Source organism: Amblyomma mixtum, chromosome 1, assembly GCF_055824585.1.
Source record: "Amblyomma mixtum isolate Tamu chromosome 1, ASM5582458v1, whole genome shotgun sequence".
NCBI classification, from domain to species: domain Eukaryota; kingdom Metazoa; phylum Arthropoda; class Arachnida; order Ixodida; family Ixodidae; genus Amblyomma; species Amblyomma mixtum.
In genome coordinates, this window is record NC_143012.1 from 109615833 (window position 1) to 109636546 (window position 20714).

General features: G+C 46.6%; 1 protein-coding gene across 1 annotated transcript in view; it reads left to right on the forward strand.

Moving 5' to 3' along the window:
- The first annotated feature begins 91 nt into the window (after positions 1 to 91).
- Positions 92 to 20714, forward strand: part of LOC149367508 (uncharacterized) — a 211092-nt gene continuing 190469 nt past the window's right edge. Inside the window, exons 1-2 of the mRNA XM_089574527.1 lie at positions 92 to 144; positions 1288 to 1543. Of these exons, the coding sequence (XP_089430653.1) occupies positions 92 to 144; positions 1288 to 1543 (309 nt within the window). The remainder of the gene's footprint in view (positions 145 to 1287; positions 1544 to 20714) is intronic.

A 20714-nucleotide genomic window follows, 5' to 3' on the forward strand; every position in this document is an offset into this window, starting at 1 on the left:
GGCTGCCGTGCGGCAAACAGCCTTGGTGTAACGTCTGCTCTCTTAATCTAGTGCCGCACTTTTGTTATGCCGAGGCTTCTGTTTCACGGTAATGTTTCGAATGACGCTGGAGAACTCTCTGCGGGGCAGAGCTTTTCAAGGCACGTAAGGAAAGGGAAATTTTTTGCGTCCACCGTCGTGCACTTTTATTACTGCGAAAGCACTACTGGGCTCTGCTCGCGTGTCACCAATGTGTGTCATCTATAGTCGCATACAACTTAAGTCTGCAGTGAAGCTCCGCCCACACTGATCCTCCGCGCACAGAATTCCTCCATGACGAAAAATTAGTCCGCTGCTTAAACGTTTCTTGTTGCGGAAACAAGAAGCTTATCACTGGAAAAAAAATTATATGCTCTAGGGTTTTGACACGGGGATTGTTTGAAATAGTCAAGCATTAAAAAGCTGATTTCTTTTACAGTTGCGGTTGGCCAGCGTAGTAATACAGGACGCCGCGGACCGCGGCCCAGTGTTAGCAACTGCTGTTTTTTTTAAAGTTGTATCCTACTATAAACGTGTCGGCAGTAGTTGTGGGGAAATCTGAAGAGATGATGTCAAACGAGTGGTTGTAATCGCACGAAGATGATGTAGAAATTCTGCGAAAAAAAGTATTTTCGAAATGGGATGAGTAGCTAATTAATTAGAGCCAAAAATGTTAATAAAGTGGGCGGAGTTATGGCAGCGTGTGGCTCCAAATTTGAAGCGCCGGAAGTGTGTGAGAACGCGACCGAATATGTGGGCGAAGCCAAAGCCTAGCGCCGAATTTGAAACCACGAAATGGGTACAGAGAGGAAAGGATAGATTTAATCAATTTGTTACACAAATTAAAAACAGAAATGAAACAAGTAACGGATTATGGGTACAGCAGCTCCTGCTGCTGTACCCAGGCGAGGACAAGACCCAGTCAGGAGGTTTAGCACCTCCTTTTGTCTTGCCTCGTGGGCAATACCTGTATGTTGCCCGAAGGAGAAATAAAAAAAAAAGTAAGGCGAATTGAGGCTGAAGTAAAGTGAGTTAAGGTCAATTAGGCTGGGTTGAGATAAATTAATGTCAATTAAGGTGAATCAATGGTGCGTTAAGGTAAAGAGAGGCAAAGACAATCAAAGAGGACTGACGAGTGGCGAGGAGGCGTCATTGCTTTCGCATTCACAGACTGCGACATATTACAAAGGGCAGAGCAGAAACGCTAGTAGTGTGTCGCAGTCTGCAGAAAGCACCGACTTTATTCTTTAGTCGTGCTTCCAATGCCAGGCACCGCAGCGATCTCGAGCGAAGCGGGAAACCGGGGTCTGTGCAGGCGATCAACCGCCACGGATGCCTGCTGCAGCTGCCGGGCGGCGTGCACCTGCTACTGTGGCACGGCGCACGGCTGGAGCTGCAGCCTCCCGGGCAGCAGCTGCGCACCGCTGCGCTGAGCGAGCGCTCCGTGCTGCTGGCCACGGAGGCAAGCGTATTCTGTGTGCCCGCCGCATGGAGCGCCGACCTGCCGGGCGACGAGACGGTGGAGGTGAGTGTGCAGAAAGGCCTTTATGGGGCAGTAGGTTAAAAAATATCCGACGCTTATTGCTCTTTTAGAGCGCAGCTCTTTGGCGTCCGTTCCTGGGTTTCGCGTCGTCGTCGGCCTCGTAACCAGCTCCGCCCCCAATGTCACGCTTTTCAATTGGTCGAAATGCTCGTGACGTCACAGTGCGCGAATTTCAAATGGGGCCAATTGTACTTTGGCTAGTAACCATGCAACCAATCAAAGGGATCGTATAGTGATGCTGCAACTAAGTTGGACTGAGTTTAGTTAATTGCTTATTTAATCAATTAGCCTAATTAATATAGAGGAGAAGAAGAAAAGAAAAGAAAGACGCGGGCCGCAGCGACAGCAGCGTCCGCGGAAAAAGACGGTGCTGAAAAAAACAGATAAGTACGAAGCCGCGTTCCCTCCACCACCACGCACTTCCCCACTCAGTAAGACGTTGCTCGTTTCATATACGTTGTGTCGAACATCCTAGACAGTTCCAACAATTGACAGGTTAATGACAGAACACGATGGATAGAAATACAATAATATAAATATGAAATAGCCTAATTAACCTTTCTAGTTAGACCGCATAAATCAATAAAACCGAGAACGAAATTGGTCGAGTTGGGGAATCGAACCAGAGTCTCCGGAGTGCGATACGAGCACGCTAGCCACTCCGTAATGCCAGCTGAATGGTTTGGAATGAACAAAGGCGCGTCTAGCTAATACGGCGTCTTCGTTCACTCCCATCTTCCCCCTTTCCCTTACGGCGAGGTGCAGGTGTCCACCCAGATATGCGAGAGAGATACATTTCCTTTCCTCAAAAAATAAATTTACCGTCCAGCAAGGCGTACAGCCGAATATGCGATGGCGTTCTGTGGACTCCCTGGCAGCGTTGCAAGACGCTGTCGCGTTCCACTTTTACAGGCGAAGCTTAGCATATAAACCACACATCAGTAACACACGCAGACAGCCAATGGACGCGTCATTCGCTGGCAGCACTTGATTCATCATTCACAACCACATTCTTAACGTACGCTCCCTTGCCGCACATGCCAAGGACGTACACCACGATCACATTCTGCGCCATTCCTCTGTACTTTGCTTTGCTGAAACTTGGATGGATCCCGAAGAGCCTGTCGAAATGATAGATTTCCTATTCTGCTGTGGTGCTCGCAGAGACCACAACAGAGCGGCGGGAGTCGCTATCTACTTGCGCACAGGTCTCTCTGCAATACCAGTCGAAATGTTTGGCACGTCACATGAAGTTGGCGAACTGTGCGCCGCAAAGTTGCCCAACGGCTTGCTGGTAGTAGCTGCCTACTTTGCCCCTACCGCACTCACGAAAGACGTCGTGCACTTCCTGCAACTCGCATTAACCGTCCATCGATCCACACCGATGTTAGTAGTGGGGGACTTTAATGTTGACATAAAGACAAACAGCAATTTCCTAACACTTATGCGGGAGAACATCCCGTTCCTCTCGCTCGTAACGCGTCCCACGGCTGTGACAACCTCGCGAGGCACTTGTATAGATCTCGTCTTTGAGAATCAAGCATTGGTGTACCAAGTCGAACATATATCAGTCTATTTCTCCGACCACAAAGCTTCCTTCATGACTGTCAAGAACTGTTAGTGGAGTCTTTGTTAAAGGAATACGTGTGAAAAATAAAAAAACAAATTCTGCGATAGCGCATACATGTGTTGCTCGATTTCTTTGCCTCAATCTATCGAAAAGGTGAAACAGCTTATTTGCTGCGCTCAAATTTCGCATTAGGAAGTAACGTAATCGTCGGTAATTTTTTTTAAGGCCTTTAATGGCCCATGCTCGCAGTGTCCGTCCGTGCGCTGGAATCGTGCCAATTGTGGCCTCTCCTCCGAGCAGCGGCGGGAACCCCTCCGTAATTTCCTTTCCTCAAATTCATTTTCTTAATTACGGGCCCTCTTTCTGGTTCTTCTTTCAGTCCCACTTCCTCCCTTCTTCTGCTAACGGTTGACGGGTGTCCACTAAGGTATGCGAAACAGTCACTGCTTAACTTCCTCTCCTCAAATACAATTTTCATTTTCTTCACTGCAGCCTCTCTTTACGCTTTCACTGCCTCCCTTCCTCAACGGTGCTGTACGGGTGTCCACCGAGGCGGTTGCTAGGCAACGGCTCTTGCGGCGGCAACAACACCACAGAAGCGCGATTCAGGCGTCCACTGACCTAGGGAGCCAGTTATGAGCGCTTCCTCTCCTTAAAATGATCGGATTGTAAAACGTCAACGCCTATGAAGACAACGAACCCTGAAAGAACAACGGCGACGGCTACGCGGCGAAACGGGCGCCAAAGAGCTGCGCTCTAAAACACTACAATCAAAAAGGCGAGCGCAGGCGCCAAAGACAATAAAAACAGCACATCTGGGAAGCCCGCCACGCTCCAAGCGGTTCGAGAAAGCGGCGGTGTGTTCACCACAAGGCTTTCGCCAAGGGCACTTTAGAATTTCCAAAGTGTGTTCGGTAATTTTTTTCGGCTGTTCGTCTCGCGGAATTTGGTGAAGACCAGTGCAAGAAACACACTTCCATAGAAGTCGGACACTGTTCGTCGATTTCTATCGGTTCCGTTCCTACTCATTCTAAAACAGCTCAAACAAGACAAGGACGACGGAAAGAAACGAACGAACACGAGCGCTGCTTGGTTGGTTGGTTGGCCTCAAGTAGAATGGCACATACCCACTACGGGGGAGTGGCCAAGACACAGGCGGTGAACTGTTGGATAGAGGAGGATTTATAGAGGAAAGGAGGTAGTAATAGGCTACAGGCTGACAGATTGGACGCCGCAACGACAGGGGACATGTTAGCTGGGAGGTCGAAGACGGGACGATGACTTTTTGTGCAAATTCAAATGCAGTGCATGTAATGGTTCAATTTTGCACTGACTGAAAGAGAGCGAAAAAAATAAAATAAAATAAATTTTTGTACAGCATAAAAATAAAAATAAACCGAAATAATAACAATAGTAATTAAAAAATTAAATTTAGCATGGGAGTCGCTGCATTTCTAGAAGAAAATTTTGAACAGTACAGCGCACACTCCTGTTGCTTCGTCCAAGCGATGAAGAGCCAAAGGAAAGAACAACCGCAGTGGACACAGGCAGACCCAGGTGGTGAAGCAGAATTTCTAAGGCGCCTCCTCAAAGAAGAGAAGCGGCGGCAGAACAGCGGGTAGTGATCCATTGTCTCAGGCTCGCCACAAAATGGGCACAGGGGAGAAACCGCCAGACCAGATCTGTGAAGGTAGAAATTTAGCAGAGGTACTCAGCATCGCAAACGCGTGAAAGAGACCTCCAGTCTGCGCGAGCGCCAGTCTTTGCTACTCCAAGGGTGCAGAAGATGCTGATATTCGGGAGATGAAGTAAGTGCTCAGGCTGAAAATTCCTGAAATAATGTGTAACTGCGAAACCTCACCGCAGGTGTATATGCGCAGGATTGCACGACAGCAATTATTGCGGCCCAGAGAGAGGCCCTTGCTAAGGAATCGGCAACCTCATTTAATTCAATGCCCTGTGCCCCGGTTCCCAAAGCAACCGCACCGAAGTTCGATGGAGCGGGATCAGCTGCTTAAAGAGGCGCAATACCCGAGACTCAGTGGGGGATGATAATGTAGAGTGAATAGATAGAAAGTCCGTCATAACCATGACATGGGAAACGGTAGGGTTTAATTTACATAAGGCTAGAATTACTGCTAATAATTCGGCCAGATAAATTGGAGGATGGAGTCAGGAGGATGGAGAGAAAAGGACCGTCCCAATGTAGGTGAAAAAATGCCCACACCTGCCTTTTCACGATCCTGCATGGCATCGGTAGCAATGGGAATATGCGAAGGAAAGGACCTTAGGTGGTCCCGCAACAAACCGTGAAGGAGAGGAAAGGGCTGCAGCTTTGCATTCGGTGGAAAAATGTCATCAAATGCAATCTTCACTGAAGGAGAGAAGTTATACATTGGATGGAGATCTGTGAAATGAATGTTTAAGGGATCAAGGAGAGACTGCACGAAACATATCTGCGGAGTATGCAAACGAGACCAGGTGGCATCTAAAAAGACTGCAGGCTGATTAAGAAATATTGTACTGGAGATGTGAAGAGGTGAGTCGCACAAGTTTAAAATGGTTTGGACTGTTGAAAGGCGAATCTAGCTAATAAAGATGGAATTCGCGCCTCAAGGTAGATGACAGCATTGGCTACATATTTTGGAAGACCCAAACAGAGGCGTAACGCCTCACGCTCCAAGAGCACAACAGGGCGAAGTTTATAGGCAGGAGCTTATGAGAATAAAACACACCCGAACTCCAAAATTGGGCGGACATACATTTTATATATCAGCAGGAGTGTGTGCCTTCTCATGCCTGACCTAGCACTGCAAAGCCTGCGCAGGATGCTAATGGCACGATCTCCTTTTGCAGAAACTTGCTCAATATGTGCCCGCCAGGAAAGAGTAGAGTCGTATATCACTCCAAGATACTTCACTGTTTGAACCTGAGGAATTATGTGACATCTATAAGCAAGGCATGTGTTTGGCGGATGAGAAACCGGAAAGACCAACAAGGCGCATTTGTTCACATTGAGGAACAGATGAATACTTCCTAACCAGTAATCAAGATTACTGAGTTAATCCTGCAAGGTTTGGCAAAGAGAGTGAATATCACTTGTAGAGGCAAAAAATGTGATGTCATCGGCGTACACGTAAGTTTTCACATTATGGATGCATGGAATTGAGCTTAGAAAGATGTTGAAAAGAACAGGGAAAAGAACTGACCCTTGCGGAACACCTCTTGTCTGTCGAAGTTTCCTAGAGCATTGCAACAGCAATAAAATTCTCTGTTTTTCAAGAAAGCAGAGGTCCAGGCTGCGAAACAGTTTGGGAAATTAAGGTCTTATTATCTGTGTAACAGCGCCGAGTGCTCGACGCTGTCGTAGGCTTTACTGATATCCAGAGCGACAAGCGCGGCGAACTGTTTAGTGCTGCGAGCTAATTTAATATGGCGCTCAAGGTTAGTAAGAGCTCACCAAATCGAACAGCCCAGCCTGAAACCAATTTGACAAGGATTCAAGAGATCATTTGCAGAAATGAAATACATGATTCGACGAAGCAGGACCCGTTTCACCAATTTCAATAAATTTGTTGTTAATAAAATCGGGCATATGTTGTCTCAAGTGAAACCCTCCCCTTGTTTTTTTAAGTAGTGAAACTATTTCCGCAAGGCGCCTCCCATGGGGTATCCAAGGACCTTTAATGCAATGGTTAACTAGTGCCAACAGGTCTTTAGGAGATTCGCACAAACAAAATTTTAATCATCGATTTAGTGACCGTATCGGGACCAGGAGCCGCTGGGGATAGGCGCAGAATAATTTGTGAAAGCTCAGGCATAGTGAGCTCAATGAAATCACTTGAGATGCATGTGAATGTAGCTGGAGAACGGAGTGCAGATGTAAATCTACGTTCTAGGCTACAACACGCCATTCCCTCTAAGGCCTTGGCGATGTCAGCAGGGGTTTAATGTTGACAGCCTGAGGAATCACTCTCATGAAATTAAACAAAGCCCGTTTATTTCTTGACCGAGAAAGAAAATCATAATGACTTGTTATATATTCCTCCTTTGCACGGGAGACACTGCGCTTAAGCGTTGCAGCGGCATACTTATAATCCACCAATTTTTAGGGCATTGATTTTTGAGAAGTCCCTTCTAGTCTGCTTTCTGTCGTCTATAGGCACCCGTGCACTCAGCATTCCACCAATTACTGGCCATTGCACCCGTGGTTCTACTGACAATGAATTCAGCCTTGCACGTTCCAACACTGAGCATAGATGTGTAGTTTTGCGTTCGGAACTCATCTCGGTGCTTCGGTCTGAACTAATTGTGAGAGCTAATTTGAGGGTGTCTTTAAGGGACACTGAGGAGAAATTGAAGTTGACTTGCATCGACAGAATACCAGCTCCTGATTACAAAAACGCCATTCATACTGACAACAAAGCTCCTGTAACATAGAAAAGAGCAAGAACCAAAATACAGGTATCGCCGCCACAGGCCAAACTCGCAAGTACAAGCTTCATGGCGTCATAGGACAAAACAGTGTTGCTAGAACCAATAGTTCTAGCAACACTAGGACACGAGAAGCTACGAATCACTGAGGCGCAGCAAATGCATGCGCAAATCTCCTTGACGTCGCCAGATGGCGCCACGTACCCGATAGCTACGCGCGCTCCTGCAGCGCCGGGACCAATCAGCGCTTGCTCAAGCGGTATGGGGGCTCCCGGTATTCCGCTAACGGTAACAAGGTACACGGTATGCTAAAGGCGTCTATTTGCGAGAACTTCGTTGACGACTTCGAGAACGGGATCCATTGTAACGCTGGCAAAACGCCGGTGCAAATGTAAACGAAGCGACGGCCGCAATAGCCGATAGATGCCTTCAACGTGCGGCCGGCGGTAGCTTTCTTTTCGGCTCCTGCTGGGCCGCACTGCTGGCCGCCAGAAATCACGGAGTCTGCGTTACGTCATGTGAATGTCATGTTTCACGTCACTTAGTTCTGTGTCGTCATAGCAGAATCCCAAGTTTGAATCAGAGCGGCGGGAAAAACTATTTCAACTTCGAATCCAAATTTCTTAGAAATAAATGCATCTTTCGCTGCCGGCCAAGTGGCAACAAAGCCATGAAATGCCGAACTATCGGATTTTGCTATAAAAAAAAATATTAATAGAGCTCTCCTCAGTGTCCCTTTAAAGCGACTGTAGTTTATGAAGGAGCGCGGTTATCGTGCAGAAAAAGTTAATTTGCACGCAAGCTTGAAACTAATCGGTGTGATGATCACTGTTTGTTGCACAGTCAACAGGCGCCCAAGACGTAACAGAGGCTCCTGGGGAGGAAAAAGTTAAGTCTAAGGCAGAGCGCATTGACCGCGTACCAGAGTAGGTATTCCTGAATTGTTGCAGACGATGTTGTCGCAAACCGAATCAAATAATCTAGAGCCGAACCAATCTGTTTTTAACCCCCACGTCACGTGGTGCGATTTCAAATCTGTCTAAGAAGTACTTGAAGCCGGGCTTGTTGGTGCATATTCGTGAAAGACCTGAGAGCGCAAAAAGGCAACACGGGCGAGTAAGGGAGCAGGAAGAGCGCTGCATCGCTTCGTCCTGTTCCCTTACTCGTCCGGGTTGCCGTTTTGCACTCTCATGTCTTTCACGAATTTAAATCCCGAACTAACAAAATCTGAGATCGGCTACTAGACATGAGTGAGTCAAGAGGCCGAGTGTCATGCACACCTGAAGGGAAATCTGCATTAGCTACAGTAAAGGGCTGTTGACCTGGGATTTTGAGATCAACCGCAAGGATTTCACATTGATTGTCCGCATACTTAAAAGAAATGCACGCCCTCTGAGAAAACTTTGAAGAAATTAACACTAACAACCCTCCCCCTCGTGAAGACTGGTCAAGCCGGAACGAACGGTAATGTTTGAGCTGATAATTAAAATCTGTAGTAAGCCATGTTTGCTGCAATGCAATTTAATCCGGTAGAAGTTCATTGCAAAGTCATATTAAATCTATTGAAACTGAGAATATAGATCGGCAATTCGACTGGAGTGCACTTAATCACCCTATCTTGGCGGGAGAGCTGCAGCGGCAACTGTCGCTTCTAGAGTCCTGGTCTTCCGATTTTGACTAGCGTGATTTTTCTTTGACTTGGTCTGGGGACGAGATGGACCTGCAATACTCAACGGAGACCCACTTCGTTCTTGGTTGCGGACATCAAGTTCCATGTCAAGACATTCAACAGAGGGCGCGTCTATAACGCTGTCAGGGAGAGGTGCTTCAGCAGTCTTTTGTTGCTCAGATGGACCTTGGCCCTGTGGAACGCTATTGATGGCCACAGACGGTGGAGGAGCTTCCGAGACCCAGAGGACAAGAGCGGAGCGTTCGGTAGCTGCAGCAGATTGGTCATCTGGGTAGCTATGACCTGGGATACACACATGGATACGATTTCTATAATGCGTTCCATTGCATTTGTCACTGCTTTTTCAACTGCCGCTGTGATTACCTGTGACCAAGAGGCATCCATTACGGGTGTACATTTGGCAACCGCACTAGAATATCCAGAGGCTCTCTCTTGACTGCGGCAACCCTTACAAAAAAAGTTTTAGACAGTCTATAGAGTGTCTATAGACTTCAGTCTATAAAGTCTATAGACTGTCTATAGACAAAAGTCTATAGGCAATACAAATGCCATAGACAGTCTATAGACAATCTATAGATTTATGGCCATACACTTTTAGTAGACTTTTGTCTATAGACAGTCTATCGACTATGAATAGACAAAAAGCAATATCTATAGGAAGTCAATAGAGTCAATAAGAAGTCTATAGACTGTCTATAGACCATTTTTATAAGGGAAAGGCTCTTCGTCGCGTGCATCGGCGTCTATCTATTAGCTCTAGAACCTGAACTTCTTGAGCTCGACAGTCTGGCGAGTTGGCAGAGTGGGCATCACCACACAGACAACATTTTTATTGCTGTCCGGGACAGCTCTCCCTAGCATGGCTTTCGCCGCATGCACAGCAACGTAAGCCCGATTTGTAGGCTTTTCCGCTGTGGCCGAACCTCCAACAGTTCTGACATTGAAGGGGTCCAGAGTTAAGCACATCAACTCGAAAGACCAGTGGCCACACTTTGATCTCCGAAGGGCACACTATTTCAGCAAATGTGGCTATGATGGACTCTGTAGGAATTTTGACACCGTCTACCATTCTGCTGCAACGATGGATAGCAATGATGCCCGCAGAGGAGAGGCTCTCTAGCGTTTCCAAAGGGCTCAATCGAGAGTTGACACATCGGACTAAGCCCTTGGAACACGCCAGATGAGGCGGTATGTATGCGCTCACCGGGTGGTTGGGGAAGGAGGTACGCTTCAAGGGGTCGGCGACACAATCCTTGTCCCGGGACCTGCACAATTTGTTCATTTATTTATTATTCCTCGAAGGTTCACAAGGACATTACATGAGGCGTGGGTTGACAAAATACTATTATTTTTGTGCGAACTGCCGCCCATCTGTGATCGGCATGTAGTGAGGCGATGTAGCCACAAGGGCCGCGTGTACTGCCTCCGCGTTGTTCAAACGGATCGCGCCTCCATCTGAAGGAACTAAAGCCACAGGAATGCTGGTTACTCCACTGCGAAAAAAGACATCAATGGGGAGCTGCTGCTCGGGAAGAGAGGCCGACCACGGGGAAAATCCCTGGCCGGGAGAAGAGGTAGACATCAAGCCTTCGTCCCGCGCCCAATCACCCTTTAACAGGAGCAGACACAGAAAACAAGGAGAAATTGGGCAAGCTAGCAAAACACCGCCAGGTACTTAGCCGCTACCCCGCAGGAGGAGGATGAGACGGCGATCTTCTTCACCTCAGCTGTGCCCTTCTGCCTTGCTTGTGATGATGATGATGATCATGTCCTCGGGCTGAATGGCACCATAGAGTTTCTTACTATTACCTAGAGGGAAAGCCGGCAGCCCGTCTATGGGAGTTTGCATGGCGACCCCTCGAGACCACTTCAGCCACCATGGGCGCTCAAAGCATCATGGGGCGGTGAGCTACTTGTTGCGGAACTGCAACTTCTGGCCAAAAAATAATAGAAAAATAAAGTTGTTTGATAACTACAAACGTCCTAACATTCAATATCTTGTCTAATGATTGCAACAAACGAGCAGAAAAGCGTATAAGTGCAAAGTTCGCCCAAAATAAGAGACGACTCGCTCTCCTATTGGCCAAGTAATGAACACTATAAAAACTATTATTTCGTAATTAACAGGTGCGCTTTTAAAAGTAAATATGTTTTAAAAAAAAATGTTGTTGCTTAAACACTATAAGAGGTTTTTTAATGGCATTTCGGAAAAGTGAAACCTTTTATTGGCGTCGTGTGTCGTCGCGTTTTCACTACTATGGGTTTTGCACACTGCGTTCGCGCGAAAGTCGTCTGCGCGCACACGGACAGCGTTTTTGGAATGAAGCATCTTAGTAATGACACTCCGTGTTCCCGAAAAACTACGACTGTTCCGCAACAAGTAGCTCACCGCCCCATGATGCTTTGAGCGTCCATGGTGGCTGAAGTGCAGCGCCGCCAGCTTTCCCTCTAGGTAATAGTAAGAAACTCTATGGAATGGCACATACCCACGGCGGGGGATTGGCCAGGGTGCATATGCCCCACATTTCTTTCCGTCCTTCTTGTCTTCTTTGCGCTGTCTTAGAAGGAGTAGCTACCAACTCGCCCAGGCCTCTGCTTTGGCCGTTCGTACTCGTGGAATTTTGCAGGACTTTCTGCCTCGTTTAATCAAAACACCGTAATAATATCGACGCCAGTCTCTTTTTCCTGCTCGCTGGAGAAATTCATCCATGCGTTCAAATATTTATTCCAAACCTCGAGCATCCCATCTTACCAAAGTAAAAATCGCAAGCGATGGAGCCGCACTCAAAACTCCTCCAGCCTTGGAGGAATTTTCACGCAGGACGTCCTGTGAGCTGTGATAACAGACGCCTCATCAACACTCACGGAATGCTCCATACTTGCGGCCTTTATTTATTTGTTTATTGCAATACCCTCGGCCCTAGGGCATTATAGAGGAGGTGGGTGAAAAAAAGGAGAAATACATAATACAAAGTACAGTCAAAAGGCAAAAATCATGATGCAGATGCTTGTTCGATGGCATACTTGGTGATAAATGGCTTGAAGGATGACGCATCTTCAGTGCAGGCGATATGGGGCGGGAGGTGGGTCCACTCAGTCCTAGTCTCCGATAAGAAAGAATAAAAGTCTCCGGTAAGAAACTCGCCGTTATTCCCTACGTACAACAAGTTTTCCGCAACCTCAAAAGGATTGGACGAAAAGTAAGAGTGGGCGTTGTTTTTTCAGCCCTTCATCGCCTCTCTAGTCTCTGCAGGAGAGTGAACGGTTCAGGTGAAAAAGATCTCGAATGCCATGTTAGGCATCGTGACCCCTTCGTAAGTTGCAGCACTGGTGTCGTGTACTCAATCCCTTTGTCTTGCAGCAGGGAATACGTCGGCTAAACTGGTCTATGTATTAATAAGAGATTGCTCGAACACAAAGCTAATTCCAGCAACTTAGCCGTCCACGTTCGTGACGGGACGGCATTCCTTATCGCCGGCGCCTCCCGATGTTTAAAAAAAACAAAAATGCTCGCAAAGAGCTGCAACCAACTCATTCGAGAAATAATTGAGGCAGGTTTCATCAACAAGCAACAAGACGTATGCGTCACTACGCCCTCAGTAGCCCTGTTGGAAAAAGAGTTTGCGTTTCTTTCCCAGTCACTGTAATTTGGCGCCATGGTTCCTTGCGCGGCTCATTGTCACTCCCCAGCCCTTTCTCCACTTCTCTTTTAATATTCTGGGGACACTACTTCTATTCTTTTATTCTAGCTTTCATTCCTCTCTTAGCCTTAGCCATCTTTTTTAACAGCGCGAAAAGACGACGACGTTTACACACACAACACGAGCGCTGACTTTCAACTCAAAATTTATTAACACAAAAGGCATTTATACATAATCCCGCCAAACAAACACACAAAATACCTACTTAACTTATCTTAAACATCCGGCAACGACTTCTGAAGAAGAGCAAATTCACGGTTAATCAATGACAATGACGGTTTAGCGACACACGCAGAACCCCCCTTATCAATGTGGTAGGCCTCTTCTAATTCTCTTACCGTTTGATCTTTGTGTTGGAAAACTACAGACGTGTCTTGAAGCAGAGGGTTGCAGGCGTGTTCATGTTGTCTGCAAAATAGATAACGACCAACTCGCCCAGCTTTCTGTTCTTCTTAATAGCCATCTTTGTTCTTTTAGGTCGATTTTATGGTTTACCCTCATCCCCACTTTTTAGCCGTGTTCCTTGTTCCTGAAGTTCCGTGTTCCGTGTTCCTGAAGTGCTGATCACTGACAGAGGCTGTGCGTTCATGGCTGAGCTGGTGCTGGAGATCTTGGTTTACAGTCATACCGACCACTGCCGAACGACGTCGTACCACCCTCAGACGAACCGGTTGACTGAAAGACTGAACCGAACCCTTTCTGACATGATCTTTGGGATTGGGTTACAGATAACAACCTTACGTGCATGAATTCGGGTTTGGCCACCTTTCTTGGTGCTCAAACCGTATTTGCATTAGATTTAACTTTCTCCAGCCCTTGTGAATTGGTTCTGAATTGGTCGACAGTTGATTGTGATGCATCTAGTGATCACATACCTATAGTTTTTGAGGTTAATTGCCGCTTAACTCCAGCGTCTTCACAGTTGAGGTCATATATTAATTATAACCCGCGATTATTAGCGATTAGTTCTGACGACGAACATAATTCGGAAGACATTTGGTTGGCTATTGAGGAATGCCGTAAAAAGTCCGAATTCCTGGTGCGTACATCAAAAGGGGCCAATTCAACTAGGTGATGGAATGCAGATTGTTCGCAGGACTACAGACGCAGAAAGTCTGCATGGAAGAAGCTCCTCCACAATCAGTGCGCGAAAAATTGGCGTGATTATAAGTTTATTGAAGCCACTTTTAAACGCACGATTTCACGAGCGAAAGACGATATGAATCTGAGCATTTAGATTCCCTAACGCAGAAAAAGATACCGGCTCCAGGTAATTTTCCCTTATGTGTCCTGAGTCCGCAAGAAGCAATCGAAACCATTGAAACCATTGCCAAAGGATTAGAGAAGCGTTTCTCATCTGCACTTGCTTTCCGCTCCGTGTTTGTAGCGTCAGTGGATCAGATTAAGTATGACCCCCAGGTTACCCTTTCAGAACTTTCCCCTATATTGATGAGTTACCATCAGCGGCTCCTGGATCTGATAGGGTAACGTCAAAAATAATAAAGATCCTCTTTGAGGAGTGTCCTAACTCTTTATTACAGCTAGTGAATTACTCCATTAAACATGCTTGGATTCCTCCTGAATTGAAACTCGCCAAAGTGATTCCTTTACCTGAAAGTAATGGTGGCGGCTATTCTCTGGAAAATATTAGACCTATTTCATTGAAATCCAATATGGTTAAATTAATTGAAAGGGTATTGCTCCTACGTGTTTCAGAGTTTGTCGACCGTGAAAATATCATCAGTCACTGTCAAATCGGTTTCCGTCGTATATGTTCCATATGGAATGCACATGTCGACCTCGAGAGTCGAATTCTCCTTGTGCGACGTCAAAAAATGCATGCTGCTTTGGTTACATTAGATGTAGCCAAAGCTTACGACAGTGTGGAACACACCATATTATTGCAAAGACTGCAGACTCTGCAGTTTCCACAGTACTTAATTGCTTGGATCTCGGCGTTCCTAGATAAGAGACAGTTTTATTGTACACTCCATGGTGTCAATTCTGGAAGGCATAAACAAACTAGAGGTGTTCCTCAGGGCGCAATCCTTTTGCCATACTCTTCAACATTCTACTGAGCTCTATTCCCAGCCATCACCAAATTCGCACGTACGTCTATGCAGACGACATTGCATTTTTCTCGGCTGCTCCTGACATTCAATCACTTTACGTGCGTCTGCAGTCGTACCTGAGCTTGCTTGAGAGTTGGTTGTGGGGCCTACCACTCACCTTAAATGTTAAGAAATGCGCTATCCTTGTTTTTCGACTCCAAGATACTGTTGCTCTGTCTCTAACTTACCAACGACAAATTATTCTCCAAGTTCAGTCTCAAAAATATCTTGTTATTTATGACGACAAGCTTACCACCCTCAGACAGACGGCCTCCCTGAACACTTTAACCGAACTCTGGGGGACATGCTGGCTATGTACGTTGGCTCGAACCACACGAGCTGCGACCTCATTCTCCCGTATATTACGTACGCGTACAATACTGCTACGCAGTTTACAACCGGTATTTCTCCTTTCTTTCTCCTTTACGACCAGAATCCCTCCATTCCCATTTATACTTTTCTCCCCTACCACCCTGACGCATCTGGGTGCACCACCGTTTCCGAAGCCGGCAGGCACGCCGAAGACTGCCGCCAGATCGCCCGGTCGCTCGCGACAGCTACCCAGTCTCTTCAGAAAACGCGTCACGATGAATTTCAACCTCCCCAGCATTTTTCGCCTGGCTCTCTCGTCTGGCTGTGTGTACCTCCCCGTACTCAGGGCCTTTCCAGGAAACTGCTCGCTAGGTATCACGGGCCCTACCGCATCTTGCAGCAAACATCTCCAGTCAACTCTATTGTTGAGCCCCTCACGTCGTCACCTGATCTCAGACGCCGCGGCTGTGAGACTGTCCATATCAACCGCCTCAAGACATACCACGACCCCGCTGTCTTGTCCGCCCCTTAAGTCGCCAGGATGGCTCCTCTTCTGTCCGGGGGCCATTGTAAGGAAGACGACGGGCATACGCGCGAGCCGCATGGCCATCGCCTGGTGCACGCTCCTGGCTAGACTGGCTGACTTCGTACTGCTGTTAGCACTGCTCCCGTTGAGAAGCTTCCCCGAACAAATCCCACCTTACACAAGGAACATTATAGAGCTGACACGAGTTATCGGTGTTGGTTCGAAGTGAATCTGGAAGCTAATCGGAATTTTCTTTTTTTGGCTTTAGACAATATGTACTTTGTTTTCCCCATGGGAGAGGCCTTTGCCCTGCAGTGGCCGTAGTAGGCTGATGATGATTATGATTATGATGATTTGGTTTGAACCAAAGTGACAGTTGGTTTAACCAACTGTTGAAGGCTGCTTGAAAATTTTTAACATCTGACCCTGCAAAAAAATGTTCAGGGGGGCACTTTGTTGGCCTAATGTGCGGTGAGGCGAAAGCCTTAAGCACGGTGTTGCTGCTTGTGACAATGATGTGTGGTTAAAATGTTAAGCTTCGCCTCTAAGAGTGGAACGCGACAGCGTCTTGCAACGCTGCCAGGGAGTCCAGTGAACGCCATCGCCTGTTCGGCTCTCTGCCTTGCTCGTCGGGAAATTGGTTTTGAAGCGAAAAGCTTCACTAGGCTAGTCAACACGGCGCTTCGCGTGAGCGGTAGGCCAGATTTGCTACTTCTGCGCATGCGCGACACCAAGCGACGAGGTGGCCCCCTACTCTGTGATAAAAAAATAATAAAAATAAGCACAGAAACGAGAATAAAAAAGAAATGGAATAAAATATCAGAAATAAAAAAAAATAAAAGACAAACAGTGGGCCAGGAAAAACTCATATCTCGGTGGACACCCGAACCACGCCTAAGGGAAGGAAAATGAAAAGAAAATTGATTTTAAGGAAAGGAAATGACGCCTGTTTTTCTCATATCTCATCCGGAACCCCATAAGGGCCTTAAAGAAAATGAAATGAAATGAAAATTGGTTTTAAGAAAAGGAAATGCCTGTCTCTGGTATCTTGGTGTACACCCGAAAGGAATGCACACCACAGCACATGTCTCTAAAGCACCTTCCAAAATTACGACGAACTTTAGCGGCTAAAGTGGTGAAAGGCGAAAGCCTGAGTGCTGCATTCTGCTACGCGATTGTTCACTGCACATTTTGTTGGTACATTAATTAACTGCTAATTAATGACGCTTAAGCTTCGCCTTTAGGAGTGGAACGCGACAACGTGTTGTAGCGCTGCCACGGAGTCCAAAGAACGCCACCACCTGTTCGGCGCGGTGCGTTGCCCTTCGAACGCAACGCTTTTTGAGGAAAGGTAATGGTCTGTAATTCTCTCTCATCTCGGTGGACACCTGAGCCGCACCGTATAGGAAGGGAGGAAGTGTGAGTGAAAGAAGAAAGAGGGGCCGTAATGAACAAAATGGAAATTGTATTTGAGGAAAGGAAATTACTAACTAACTTTCTCACATATCTCAGTAGACACTAGTCGAAAATTGTATTTGAGGAAAGGAAGTTGCGCAGTAACTATCTCACATATTTCGGTGGACACCCGTCAAATTTCGCGCGCGGTGACGTCACGACAACTTGGGTCAATCTGAAACGCGGACAAATACGCCTTGCTCGTCGGTGAATTGGTTTTTGAGGAAAGGAAATGTATCTGTCTCTCATATCTCGGTGGACACCTAAACCTCGCCGTAACGGGAAGGGAGGAAGATGGGAGTGAACGAAGACACCGTATTCACTAGACGCACCTTTGTTCATTCCAAACCATCGAGCTGGCATGGCGGAGTGGTAGCGCGCTCGACTCGCTCTCCGGAGACCGGGGTTCGATTCCCAAGCTCGGCAAATTTCTTACTGGGTTTTATTTAATTATCTGGTCTGACTAGAAAGGTTTGACTAATTGGTTAAGTAGAGAATTAATTAAACTCAGTCAAACTTACTTGGAGCATCACTGAACGATCCCTTTATTTGGTTGCATGATTAGTAGCCAAAGTACAATTGGCCCCGTTTGAAATTCGCGCACCGTCACGTCACGACCGTTTCGACGAATTGAAAAGCGTGACATTTCTGTCGACAGCTCCTGCTTACAACGATGAGGCATTAAAGGCTTCCACCTTAAAAGACAGCACGGTATTCGCTACACGCCTGTATTCACTCTGCGTCTCCTCCTCCGCCAGGCAGTGTGTGGATGGCCGAATGCCTCCGCCATTATCTATCGTGGTGCTCCCATGACATCAAACCAAGGCTAACTGAACCTTTTCACTTGTATTTCCAGACTTAACCACACCCTCGCCACTGCCAATTTTTTGAGGAAAGGAAATGTATCTGTCTTGCATATCTCGGTGTACACCTGATCCTCGCTGTAACGCTGTAACGCTGTAAGTGAACGAAGACACCGTATTCACCAGAGGCGCCTTTGTTCATTCCAAACCATCGAGCTGGCATGGCGGAGTGGTTAGCGTGCTTGTCTCATACTCCGGAGATCCTGGTTTCATTCCTCAACTCGACCAATTTCCTACTGGTCTTTGTTTAACTGGTCTGACTAGAAAGGTGAACAGGGCTAATTGGGTAATTAAGTGATTAATTAAACTCAGTCCCACCTTCCCGGAGCACCACTGTACGATCCCTTTATTTGGTTGCATGGTTACTAGCCAAAGTACAATTGGCCCCGTTTGAAATTCGTGCACTGTGACGTCCCGGCCATTCGCCTAATTGAATCAAGGTCATTAGCTTTAATTTCCAGTAAAGCGGTCTCAGCTGTTTTGTTTTTCTTAATCCGTACTTTTTCTTGGAGGTAACATATGGTTTTTGTCTGAATACTGTAAAGACGTGTGTTAATTGCAAGTTCCGCAATTTTAGCAAAAACTGAAAGAGTGGAAATCAGCCAATAATAATTTAAATGATTAATGTCACCCCCAAAATATGCCACCGGTATCTGAGGCACTATTACTCCGTAAAGAGCAAATAATGCTAATTATTTCAGTCAATTAACATACCGCGCAGTCTTCAGTTAGTGGCTTGTAAGCTCTATGTGGATCTGCGCTCAAAATCTGCAGGTACCTTGAAAAACGATAGCTTTGCACTTCTTGTTCGGGCGTATCCTGTGCTATATCCTGGGGCGTAACAATGGTTGAGACATTGCTCTCCACTAATTGAAGTAAGGAGCGGGCAAATTCACAGTACGCAAAACACTACCTCACAGGACTCAACAGCACAACCAAAGCAAATGTAGTTCGGCAGGATGCGTTGTTGGGCAAGTTGGTTCATATTGCTTTAGACGGGCGCAATCCGTTCCGTCTACTTTTGCACCGTCGTCTTTTGCGCCCGTCCCGTCTTCTTTTTTGTGATTGTCTCATGTGCGCATCCCATCTTTCTAAACCAAAGCAAAGGTTTGAAATGCACAGGCCGGGCCGCCTTCAAGAGTGGTCGATCAGAGCGCCACCGCTTCGGACGACACTTCCGGTAACACGCGTTGCCCTCTTCTCGCTCACTGCAACCAGGGCAGACCGAGTGAGAAAGCTCGTCTGCCCATTGGCGTCATTTTGGTAGGGGCGGCTAAGAACGCGCTTTGAGGTGTCACCCTAATTGATTGCGAGCTACTGCGAGCAGTGATTTGTAAAATTTATTTGTAAATTATCGGGTCAGAATCATCTTTTCTTGGGCTAGTTGGTTTTTCATGCTGTAGGTGCTAGCAGCGCACACGAAGACCCACAGAGGGACTCGGTGGACACCCGTAAGGAAAGGAAAATGAAAAGAGAATTGGTTTTAAGGAAAGGAAACGACTCCTGTCTTTCTCATACCATCGCCAAGGGCCTTAAGGAAAACGAAGTAAAATGAAAATTACTTTTAAGGAAAGCAAATGCCTGTCTCTCATATCTTGGTGTACACCCGAGAGGAATGCACGCCACAGTACATGTCTCTAAATCAACCTTCAAGAGAGCACCACATTCCCTACAGGCATGGTTCCTCCTCCGCCTTGCCACAGCTTTTCGCTTCGAGATATCCAGCTGTAGGTGTTAGCAGCACACACGAAACAAGGACGGACAAAAAAGGGAACGAAACACAGCGCTTTCAACTGAGCTTTATTGGAAAAATAAGCGACTTATATACAAGAATGTTTAACATGTGACTCAAAAGATGTCAAAACGTCCTACTAAATTGCCATCCAAAATCACTGATACTCTAGATAAACCCGAACTTGATTGAAAACACTGAGGAATCCTGAGAAGACATGAAAGGTCGGTCAGATGAAACGGCTTGGATTTGTGCAACGTCCACCCTTTTTCTTAAGAGACGTGCCGCTTAAAACCATCTAAAGGCTGTCATGATCAACAAAGGTGAAGAAACAACAATGCAAAACCCAGTCAAAAAATTTTTGATACCAAAATTCAAAAGCAAGGTGAAGCTGTACATGGGCTCCCGTTGTCAAAAATAAAATAAAATGACAAAGACAGGACTGAAACGGCATAGAAACACATTAACTAGAACAGCATAAAACCCATATTATCCCACCTGTTAAAGAGTGTCCAAGATTTCCGTTAAAGAGTGTCCGTTAAAGAGTGTCCAAGATAAAGAGAATCCAAGTTTTTTATCCAGGAGCACTATGGACGCAGCGCTGACGCACATGTCCCCTTTCTGTTCGATGGCTTTTGCCTCGATAATCTCCCTCGTGGTCTGATCGCTGCTTCTACTTAAAATCGTGGTTTCCTGGAACCGTGGTATGCACTTATTCCATTCGCTGCAGTGCACAGCGAGATTTCCTTCTCGTATGTT